Source organism: Dipodomys merriami, unplaced genomic scaffold, assembly GCF_024711535.1.
Source record: "Dipodomys merriami isolate MVZ:Mamm:240054 unplaced genomic scaffold, mDipMer1.0.p SCAF_19, whole genome shotgun sequence".
Lineage (NCBI taxonomy): Eukaryota > Metazoa > Chordata > Mammalia > Rodentia > Heteromyidae > Dipodomys > Dipodomys merriami.
In genome coordinates, this window is record NW_027203270.1 from 24981165 (window position 1) to 24992975 (window position 11811).

Here is an 11811-nt window from a genome sequence, read left to right on the forward strand (position 1 = left end):
CAAACTCAAGTATGGAACATGCAGGAATGTGTTTCCATAGCGCAACCCCTTTGAACAATGAACAGCTTAACTAAATGAGTATCAGGAAGTTGAAACATGTCTTGTCTGAGGGGAATGAGGAATAAGTAAGGGTAGGGGGGGCAGATGAATTGAGAGAGGAAGGGTGGGCAAATACAGTCATAATATTCAATGTGCATATGTGAAGATGGAACTAAGAAATGAGATGAATGAAGATGGGATAGGTGGGGCAAATGATGGAAGAAGTGACAATGATCAAAATGAATTATATATTTAAATGGACATGTTAAATTGAAATCCTTCTGTACAACTATTTGAAAATAATAAAAGAATGGGTATTAATGAACAATCCTCTGGCCCCATTAGCCTCCGGCTGCCACTTCTCAATAACCTTCTACTCCCTTCCTGTTCCAAACATATGTAGACTTTTCACTTCCACTTTATTATCACCTCATTTGTAGGATTTTAAGTTTGTTACCTGGGAGTGAGGAGCTCACACCTCCAATTCCGCTTCTCAAATATACCTTCTTCACGTGTGAAAATAACCTTATTAACAGCATCTAGCCCACCACAGTTTTATCTGAGGGAGGGGGCACATAAATAAGTGCAAAGGAACCAGGGCAGAGGGAAACATCATAGTTAGTTGAGGTAGAAGACTCTGTACCCCTGAAATTTTCTCTTAATTCTTAGGGTTGTTGGGACTGTTGTGAGGGTCAGCAGAACTCTGGTGAGGCCAGAGCTGCCTTGAACATGACCACTATCTCTAGGTCTTTGCCTCTTATCTCCTCCTCTGGGGCTCAGAACTCCTCCGAGAACAGTTTTGCTGCCTCCTGGATACTTGTCCAGGATTGATTGTCTGGACTTCTCCCCCTCTGAGCAGTAAATGAAATATCGGTTACCAGGAGTGAGGCAGGAGCCAATTAACCCCTGGACCTTGCCATGGCAGATGTGTTTGTAGGAAGAGAGCTGAGGTAGAGAGCAGAGCACACCTGCCTGGCTTTCCTACAAAGTCATCCAATTAGGGCAACCCCCAGTGGTGAGCCCCACTGCCCTTCTGGTTCCTATAATCCCAGAAACTGGGGTGACGTTGGGCCCTTGGGCTGGCAGCCACCTGGACACAAAATGGCCTACTATTCTGTGTGGGTGAGCTCCAGGGGCACCTGTGTCACACTCCCCTCCTGGCAGGACATTACTCACTAATTAATCACAAAGGGAAGCAGCTTAGGGAGGCTTCTTGCTTCCTTCTTCCAGTATGGACTCACCATGCTGCTTGTCCACCTTCCTTTCCACCATCCACCCAATTCTGTCCCCTGAAAAACTACTGATTGAGGAAGTTAGAGGCAGGGAGATGGAAACACATCCTCTGCTCTTGGAAAGCCCTAAGTTTGAGGAGACGGTCTTCCCTTCAGGGAAAGCCCAGCCCAAGGGTACACATGGTCCCTTCATCCTGGAAAGAACTAGAAAGAAAATTAGGCTAGTGTCTCCATCAGAGTCACTTACTGGGAGGCAGTCTCTGTTCCAAGGAACTTGCATAACCTGGGTTGCAGTGGAGATGTACATCTCAACCCTCAAGGGGCTGACAATCTAATGAGAAAATGGTCTTTGTCTTTAAGGTCCCCTAGTCTGATGGAGACACACAACTTGCCTTCCTAATCTGATGATGGAAACACAGCCTTTACCCTCAGGGTGTCCCCAAGTCTGAGGGTAAAAAAACAGATTTTGCTCTTAGGGAACAGCTGTTTCATGGGAGAAGCACTGTAGATTCCACTGTAGCTAGGATGTTACCTAAGTGACAAGCAGCTAACATCTGGCTGTATAGAATACTCGTAGACTTGAAAAGGCAGAAAAAAGCTGGATTCTGGTGGATCACGCTTGTAATCCTATCTACTGAGGAGCCTGAGATCTGAGGATCATGGTTCCAAGCCAGCCACCACAGGAAAGTCCAAGAGACTCTTATCTCTAATAAACTACCCAGAAAAGGCCAGAAGTAATGTTGTGGCTCAAGTGGTAGAGTGCTAACCTTGAGCCGAAGAAGCTCAGGGACAGTGCCTAGGCCTTAAGTTCAAGCTCTGGAACTGGCACCAAAAAAAAAAAAAAGACAGAGGAAGTCCTTGATTGAGCTGGAGTCATAGCTCAAGTGCCTAGCAAGCTCTAGGCCCTGAGTTCAAACCCTAGTTAGTTTCACAGGGGGGTGGAGGGGAAGGAGGGGATATGATATTGATCAAGATGCATTGTATTTATAAACTGTCACAAACTACTTTGTTGAAGGGCAGTTCCTTAATACAACTACTTAAAGATAATTTTTAATCGGGTGCTGGTAGCTCATGCCTATAATCCTAGCTATTCAGGAGGCTGAGATCTGAGAATCATACTTCAAAGCCAACCAAGGCAAGAAAATCTATGAGACTCTTATCTCCAATTAACCAGCCCCAAACTGGAAGTAGAAGTGTGGCTCAAAGTAGTATAACAGTAGCCTGGAGCAAAAGAAACTTAGGGACAGCACCCAGGCTCTGAGTTCAAGCCCTGTGACTGACCCACCTCCACCCCTCCCTGCCCCCAAAAGATTTTTTTTTTTTAAAGAAAGTGAAAGTACCTTCAATCCAGTCCCAACTGTCATATAAACTTACTCCATGACCATGGAACAAGTTATGAATTTTCTTCAAACTCTCATTTGCTCATCTGCAAAAAATGGAGATTTCAATCCCATCTCTCAAAATGACACGATTGTCAAGTCACCAAAAAGAAAAGCAAGTAAGCCAGATAGCGAGGTACTCACTGTAGAAACGATTAACATGCTTTTTATTATAACAGAGGTCTTGGGCCAGTCCCTGTGGCCTCTGGGATGAGAGTAGAAGCCCCCCAGGTGTGGCAGCTGGGTAATTCCAGGCCAATGTGGCTATTAAAGAATCACAGGGAGCAGTGGGCAGCACTGGGGGGGTGGGCAGGAGGAGTACCTTCTAATCTAATCATTCTTCCCTTGGAGACTTTAGTTCCAGCCAGACCTGCCAGGGGTTTTATTGGGTTTGTGGGGACCCGCAGATTTCAATCTCCAGACCCCACAGGGAAGGAACAAGCATTAAGCTAATTTTATTAAATGGCCACAGCTGGTAGTTGGGGGAAACTAGGGGAGAGAAGGAAGAATAAAGGAAGTCATTCAGGTCTGTCAGCCATGACAAGGGTCCATACATGGGATCTGGCCAGGAGAGAGGCCGCCCCTCCTCCCTGCCTCTCCAGCTGAGCCAGACTAGGGAGCCAGATGGGACCTTCCCTCAATGTAAATCCTTGGAGTCTCCAAAAGTCTCATTCCAGGGCTGCTGCCCAGGGCAGATGCTTATAAATACATCAAGCCTCTGCAGGGCTGGACTGCCCCAATGCCAGCCTCAATTCTGCTTTGGAAATCCTAGCTCTTTATGAAATATGATATACTGGGTCTTTGGTTCAAATATTGGCATTTGTTTGTTCCTATCTATGTGATCTTGGCAAGTTATGTAACCTTTCTGAGCCTCAGTTTCCTCATCTAAAATGGATAAAGCAAGGTGAAGATGTAGCTCTGTGGTAAAGCATTTGCCTAGCACAATAAGACCTTGGGTTTGATTCCCCCGTCCCCCCTAAAATGAAATAAAATGCATAAATAGTTTAGGAATGGTGAAGTTCACCTGTAGTTCCAACTATTTGGGAGGCCAAAGCAGGAGGCTTTGTGACCAGCCTGGGCAAGATAGCAAGGCCTCATCTCAAATATGAAAATAAATAGAATGGAAAAAATAACAGCTTCTATGTTAAAAGGCATGAGCTCATCTCCCATGGATCCACTCCTTACTCCTCACAAATCCATGAGAAAATATTCATAAAGTGTTTACACGGTGTTTAGCACAGTGAGTGTCAGTTAAGAATTAGCTGTAATTATTTAAGAAAGTCCTGTATGCATGTCATGCCCCTCCCCCCCAAGTTAGAAGAAAGACTTGGCCTTGGCAAGACAATGTGTTTTGGATTCAAATGCAGCCATAAGACTTAGCAACTATGTCACATTAACCTTCCTAGACAGCAAATATACCCATCCAACCTCCAGGATGTTTTGGGGAAACCTAAGATGGCATACTTGAAAGCATTTTTCAAACATTAGAGTGATGTATAAATAATAAGAGTTATGTTTATTGAGCACATACAGAATACCTCTTGAATCCTCAAGCAAGGTAGTTCTCCTTATCTATGTTTTATTGATGAGAAAACTGAGGCCCCAGGTGAGTTGCTTGGATCATGGTCACTAGTCTTTAGTGTAAAGCTTGCTCCTTCTAACATGGCCATCATTAACTCAACACTAGTCTGAGAGGAGTGACTTGTCCAGGACCACACACAGTATCACAGGGAAGAGGCCCTAGGTCTCCTAGTTTAAGGACTGCCTGTGCTTTGAGAATGCTGGTGCCACTTTCAGCAATGCAAAAATGGAATTTTTCCATCATGGAAGATGATGTATCTGAGCTGCTTCAATTCTAGCCCACGTGGGCTGTAGTGGGTAGCAGATCTTTTATCCTCTCTCCTCCTAGAGTAGCTCTGACTCTGGCATATGGTTGTCTCCAGAAGCTTACAACAGACTTCTTTACCAATCTAGAGGGCATGGATCATGGTGCCCTCTTGTATTCCTCCTCAGGGTACATACTGAAACCTCTGCAGGATGGAAATCTTTTTTTTTTTTTAATTATAACTTTGATCAGATGGAGCCCAGTTGGCCAGAGTTTTTCCAGTGCTGGGAAGCTACTACCTCCCATCTACCCCCAGGAAGGGCAGCTTATCTCAGTGCAGGAAACAACATCCACACATACACACCCTGCCACCCCTATGCTAGTGCTGGTTAGCAGGCTAGGGTGGGCAATAAATGGTCCTATTGTATAAACATATAGGGCAGGCTGCAGCCCTGCAGTCATCCTGCCTCCAAGGGATCAGGACACCTACTGCCAGCCGCTTTGTAGTGGAAACGCCTAGCTATAGCCTAGGTGGTAGTAGGGTAGCTGGGGGCTTCTCAGCCAGGTAGGGCTGGTGGCCAGGGTCAGGCAGCCAGGAGTGGGTAAGGGATGGGTTAGTGTCTGCCTCTCCTGGGAAGGGATCCTGGGGGATGAAGAACAGAGAATGGAGAGCGATGGGCAGGGCTCAATCAGAGTAGATGATGAAGCCGGAGAAAGTGCTGTATTTGTTGCTGTTGCCGCCATGTGCTTTGCCTCCATCGAGCTTGATGAAAACCTCATCACCTGCATCCAGGTGCAGGATCACGCTGTTGCTGGCGTAGTCGTAGTTCTGGTCTGCGTCCTGGGCAATGGCGCTGGCCCGCACCTGCCGGGTGGGGTTGGGGCAGGAATGGGTAGTGGGGCAGTGAAGGATAGGAGATGAGAGGGGAGGGAGGTAAGGTGACCACATGGCAGGAAGCTTCAGTCCCTTCTGGAAGCTCAGCCTGCTTTTCCATGACATTCTTACCCCAACCCCTCCTAATATACACAACATGTTTGGGAAACAAATAGAGAAGCCTTAGATTCTAGGGCAAGGTTCATCTGGGTCTGAATTTGGAATCTAGATAGATCTTCCTCAACTACAGTGGGTCTTCCCATCTGGCCTTCTGAGAACCTCAATACCTCCTCTGATGGCCCAGCCTGGATGGCCTTCCCTCTCTCCTCAGCTTGCCTTCCTCTCTGCTTTAATAATAATGATGCCTTATATTTAAGCCACATCCACCTGTGCTTTTATCTGTGGATAAACAAAAGGACGCATCTTAGCTCCACAGGTCAAGCAGCTGGTCCAATACTAGGTTTCTAGTAAGCTACCATCCCAGAACCAGGACTGTTTGCACTAGCTCAAGGCTAGTGCTCTACTTCTTAAGCCACAACTCCACTTCTGGTTTTCTGGTGGTTTATTGGAGATAAGCATCTCATGGACTTTCCTGCCTGGGCTGGCTTTGAACCATGATCCTCAGATCTCCTCCTGAGTAGTTGACAATAGCCTGGTGCCTATTGTCACTTTTAGCAGCGCTATCACAAGATGTTAAGGATATGTGGTGGTGGCTGAATTACCTACGGACATTCCTCTCAAACTGCTAAGGCAATGTGATGCCTCAGCCTTAGTATCTGGGACCTATGGGGCTGGGAAAGTAGCTCAGTGGTAGAGTGCTTGCCTTGCAAGCATGAGGCCCTGGGTTCGATTCCTTAGCACCACATAAGCAGAAAAAGCCGGAAGTGGCAATGTGGCTCAAATGGTAGAGTGCTAGCCTTGAGCTGAAGAGCTGAGGAACAGCGCCCAGGCCCAGAGTTGAGGCCCCACAACTGACAAAAAAAATAAAAAATAAAATAAAGAATCTGGGACCTGCCCAGGATATATCCTGGATAGAGAAGAGGAGTAGAGCCATCTCCTGGATCATGGCTTGTGGTGAGGGAGATTGCCCAGAATAAAGTTCTTAGCCAGGCTTCCCCTTTACACATTTCTAACCTGCCCCTTTCTCTCAAGGCAGTTCATCCTGCTGCCTATCCTAGGATTGAGGTGTCCACTGAACCAAGCCAAATTAGGGGAAGAGCCTATTCTCTCTGTAACTCTGGAGGCAGAACTGTAGATCATCTGGGCCAAAGATACTGACTCAGCAGTAATGCCACAAGGAACAGGACTCAACGTATTTGTAATCCTCCCCCCCCCAAAATCCCAAATCCTTCCAGCCCTTGGTCTCCCCTCAACACCTCCTTAAATCTTGGATGGAGTATTTGGTTCTATTAGCTGGAAAATTCCTAGTCCAGCTAAAGATGGGAGGGAACAAAATGAGGGAAGAGTCCTTGTCAAGGTCAGGTTCTTTGTCTAGAAAGATGGACCAGAACTTATCTCACAACTTTCACCATTACAAAACCGTTTGGATGGCAAAGAAAAGTAAAATTTCAATCTTGCTGTGTCTTTGAGCTACTTAGTAAAGAGCTGAAAGCAAGCAGCCAACTTCTGTATTGTTCCCTGGGCCCTAATCCTGGTAGTATTTATTATAATACATGCATTTCATTATCTTTGCTAATAAATTACTACTAATAACAATTATTTTTATTACCCAGATTAATTTAGCCTTAACTCATTAAAACAGTGTGCTCCTTAATAGCCAAAATCCATTAGAATATAGTCATCTGTCATCAGGAATCTCCTGGTGATGTGACAGGCATCAGAACTGTTATGCTTGTTTATTATTTATTCATCACCATGATTGTTGCTGTAATTATCCTAATTATCCATGGAGGCAGGGAGAATTTATGCCCTTCCATCCTCAGACAGTAGGGGATCCAGGAACAGAACCCAGGGGTCCCAATTCTCTGCCCAAGACTGGAAGTGAATGAGGCGTCTGGTTCTTCCTGGGAGCCTAAGGGAAGGTGGGAGAATTGAGGTTGCCATGGAAGCAGGAAAGCGGGTCTGTGATCATCACGGGGAGTGGGGGGTAAAGGGATGAGGGGTGGGAGAAAGAGAGGCCAGGGCAGCACTGTCAAAATATCTCCAGTTGCCAGGAGGGGAAACTGAGGCAGTGGTCTGACCAGAGGAGTTGGGGGAAGAATGTGTCCTTGTCCCAAATTGAGGCTGTAGGTTTGAATACATAGGTATAACTCCCACAGGCAGCCAGCCTGGTCCCTGATGGACACTTGTGTTTTCATAAATTGGCCAAGCACTGTGCTCTGAAAGATAGTAGTCAGTAGAGGCTAGAATCCTGATACCAGGTAAGCAGGTGATTGCCAGTTAGGTCAATTTATACCTTAATTGGCCCCTGTTGTCCAAGCTCTTGCCAATTTGGACAAGGGCTTCCCCAGATCCCTTCCCCCTTTGCCAAGCAACATTTTGGCCACAAGCTCTGGTATCTACCCCAGCCCAGTTTATCAATTTTGTATACACTCTGACTCCTTGAAATATGGAGGTGGCTTTGGACAGCTCAGTTTGCCCAATCTAAACCCCTTTCCTCAGGCTCCTCATGTCCTATTGACCAGTGATTGGGGCCAGCAGATTGAGGGGTATTGACACAAAGCTAATCCCAGGGAGAATGGTCAGTGAACCTCAGACAAGGAATCTCAGCACTAGGCATGAAGATGGCAACTTCCCTCTCCAAATGGTCTTGCCCCAAGAAAAAACCAGATTTGACTGCCTTTCCAAAGAACTTCTGGAATCCTCTGTGCAGAGAGGAAGCCAGGCACACAAAGCCCATGGTAGGCCCTGATCTGAAAGACATGGGAGATGCAAACTCCCCTTTTCCATTCCCATCCATTGCCCAGCCCTGTCATTGTTTTCTTCACTTACTGAAATGTTCTCTTTCACCTCTGAGCCATTTATATTCTCCCTACACTTGACTGTTTATTTTTCTCCCAAGCTGTGGTTCCTCACCTATGGGCCAGCTTCACCATCATCCTTTCCCCACTGTCAGGTTGGTCTATACATGTTGAACCACTCTTCCAGCCTACCTATCTTGGGGATAAGAGTAACGACTTGGGCTCTCAGCCTACCTTTACTCATTAGGGTGTGTTATTATACTAGTGCTGTTCCTACCTACATAGGCCTTGAAGTCCTACTGGGCAAATAGAACTAAGCCTCAAACCTGGTTCTTAGTAGGGCTCCAAACTAATGTGGAATGACTGGTAGGGTCAAATGAGCCCATGGGCACCTAGAAGTCACAAAGGGATGTGAGAGATAAGACTGTAGGTCCCATTGTTGCTGTTGGGTTTTTGTTTGGAGAGAGTGGTCCTGAGTAACATGTCTCATTGGAGGCTTGGCGCAGCAGTAGTGCCTGCCTAGGAAGCCTGAATTCCTGAGTTTAAACCCAGGACCACCAAGGGAAAAAACAAAGCTTTGTAAATACTAGCCAAATCCATCTTTTTCTAGTAGCCTGTGGTCTTTCGTCTTGTGAGTCCCCTTCATCAGATGCTGCTTCTCCTGCACAGTTTCTACTACAGGGCAAAGAAGGGGCTCTGGGAACAATTTTACCTCCTAGTAACTAAAGTGGCATCACCCCAAACATGCCATCTATGAGGCCTCCTCTTGCTTCATCTCTCAGGCTGTTTTTCTCCCCGAGGTAGTACAAGGTCTAGGGCCTAATGATGGCCTATTGATTGCTTCCCTATCCAGACAAACCCTCAGGCCCTAAAACCTCAGGTTTTAGCCAGCTCAAACTTTGGGGCAAGAAAGAAATTCCATGAATGAAGGTGACATTGCTGCATCCCTTATTGGTGATTAATAAGGGGAATCATGGGGCTGTCTGCAGAATGAGTACTTGCTGGATACTGGTATCTCCCATTTGATCAGGAAGCAAGGACAAAGAATAGAGATACCAGGAAGCCGGATACAAGTGAAAAAGAGACACAATCATTAACAAATAGAATGGTGGGGGGGGGGGGTTGGACCAGAGGAGAGACACTAGAAAGCCAGTGAGAGACATACAGGATTGTCAGACACAGGAAGGAGATAGACATGAGCAGAAAGGAGAGACAGAATTGAGAGGGTGCGAGAGAAACCTACAGGGTAGAAGAAAGAGAAAAAGGGACAGATTCCACCCACAGGTTTTCTATGTATTCCTATCCCCTTCTCCAAGCTTAACAGACCCCAAAGTAAGCAGACTCTCAGGTTAGTGCTGATGGTGGGAGGGGTTCCAACGTCTTTGGTCTCAATGGCACTACCTCTCACTAGCCCAGATTTTGTCTGACCTGGCATCCCTCTTCTAAGAGAAAGCTCACGATGACCACGCCCCCTGGCGCTCCCAAGCCACCAAGATCTGGGAGCACTAGGAAGGAAGGTAGAGTAGCCAGAGACCTAGGTAGGTTTGTCACTCTGGAACAGGGTTGGGTCTTTGTTGGTCCCCGACTGGGTGGTTCTGAGGAGAGCGCTGCGCATAGGCAGTCCCAGGATCAGAATCCTGGCGCAGTCTAGGGAACAGTCAGGATCACCACATAGTAGGCTCAAGGAGGACTTGGACCTGGAAGAGTTTCCATCTCTCCGCCCCGCCTCTGGAGGAAAAACTTTTCCCCGGAGGCTGCCTTCTTGCGCTAGGTAGCTCTGGAGTGGGAAGCGGGGTTACATTCTCGGATTATGCAGAATGTCAGATCAGCCCAAAAGTCCCTTCTCCTGGGCAGGCGATTTACTGCAGCTAAGGTTTCTGCGCGCCCAACTCCCTCTCTGCCTTTGTGCCCAAAACATTTCCTGCCATCCGCCTTCTCCGCCTGTGCGCACCCCACGCGTCTAAGCGCCCTCGGGCGTAGAGTCTGCTTCTCCCTAGCCGGTACCCTAGAGCTTTGTTCTTCCCTAAATCGCCCGTTGGCGTCAGCTTGAATCTGAGCTCTCAGTTGGTATGGCCAAAATCTGCCTGCCCAGAGCCAGATCGCGCGCCCGAGAGCCCTGTGCTCTGGCTTGGTTAGGTTATAATCTCCCCCATTTCCGTCCCGCGGTGCCCATCAGTATCTGCCTTAGAGCTAGCACCCTGAAACCAAGGAGTTACGGGTGCCCGATGATCGCTGATGCTTAAGGGGACCACTTTGGAGCTTCCATCTACGCCTGCCTGGAGGGCCCGTCGACTCCCACCGGGTACGCATTTGCCCCAGGCTCCCTGGGTGCCCTGCCCCCAGGCCAGCCCCATTCCCCGTCCTGGCCCACCTGGCCGTTCTTGCAGAGGTCTGCCCACATACTGGTGCCGTCGCCGCCGCGCATGAGGACGTGGTAGGTGAAAAAGTAGGTGCCGGGAATGTTGCACGTAAACTTGCCGCTGGCCGCGTCGTAGTTGTTGCCTAGGTTGGTGACCACATCGTCAAACTTGAGCACCTCGTACCCCTCGTGAGGGTTCTTGAGGCCAGCGTAGAAGGCCACGCGTGGCACCGTGGTGTAGGTGGCCGTGCTGATGGCGCCGCTGCCCCCGGTGCCCGGCAGCCCGGGAGGACCTGGCTTTCCTGGCTCACCCTTCTCCCCGGGCGGTCCCACGGGACCCGGAGGACCCGGGTTCCCGGGAGGCCCGGGGGGACCCGGCTTGCCTGTACGGCCCGGCTTCCCCTGGGGGCCCTGCACCAGCGTGGAAGGCGGGGGCGCGCCGCTCTGCTCGCTCAGGGCGTCGCCGCCGTCGGGCCGCGCGCCGGCGCCGGGGCCCCGCGCGGGGTAGGGGTCACACACCATGCGGCAGGTGCCCAGCATCTCATAGTGGCCGTCCGGACCACCCGAGCTCACCAGCACGGGGATGAGCACCACCAGCACCAACAGCATCACCACGCCCGCGGCAGCTGCTAGCAGTGTCTTCCGGCCCGCGCGGAGCCTGGGGAGAGCCGGGCCACCCGGCCGCGCCGTCGGGGCAATGGTGCCGGCGGGCGGGGGGCGCGGGCGGAGTGCCCGCGCTCAAGGGCGGTCCGGCGGGGCTGCGGGCATGGGGCCGGGACCCAGGCGCCGCGCTGCGCTGACTGCGCTGCGGAGCCCAGCCGGCGACTCCCGCCTCGCGCCTCCCTCCCGCTGCGCGGCCGGACAGTGTGAGGCTGCCGGCGCCTCCCGCCTCGCGCCTTGTTCCTCCCGCCTCCCCGCGCTCCGGCCACCGCCCCCTTCGCTGGGCCCCGCCCCAAGGATTCCGCGCGGCTCCGAGAGCGAGAGGGGCGTGGCTATGGGCGGGGCCGACGCCTAATTGGGCCGCGGGCGCATCCAGGGCGGGAGGGGTAGAAAGGAGGCGGGGCTTCTGAGACGCGGGTGGGGGCCACTAAAGACCAGGGGAGACAGAGAAATAGATGCGCTGGTACTTGGAGATGAAAAGGGGGCTAAAGTCCGATGAACAGGAGCTGATCCTAGAGTATA

The 11811-nt window shown here is 49.8% G+C and overlaps 1 protein-coding gene across 1 annotated transcript; it reads right to left on the reverse strand.

Moving 5' to 3' along the window:
* Positions 1-2850: 2850 nt before the first annotated feature.
* C1ql1 (complement C1q like 1) lies at positions 2851-11367 on the reverse strand. The gene is made up of 2 exons (XM_070027898.1): positions 10642-11367; positions 2851-5340 (listed from the first exon to the last, which is right to left on the reverse strand). Exons 1-2 carry the CDS (start codon positions 11236-11238, stop codon positions 5161-5163), a joined length of 777 nt encoding a protein of 258 aa, XP_069883999.1. The 5' UTR covers positions 11239-11367; the 3' UTR covers positions 2851-5160.
* Between the last annotated feature and the right edge of the window lie 444 nt (positions 11368-11811).

Bases quoted from the DNA above. Each gene is read 5' to 3' on its own strand.
- C1ql1 (XM_070027898.1), bottom strand. From the start codon at position 11,238: ATGCTGTTGGTGCTGGTGGTGCTCATCCCCGTGCTGGTGAGCTCGGGT. The intron at 5,341-10,641 runs GTGGGCCAGGAC...CCCACCCGGCAG, and splicing joins ACCTCTGCAAGAACGGCCAG to GTGCGGGCCAGCGCCATTGC.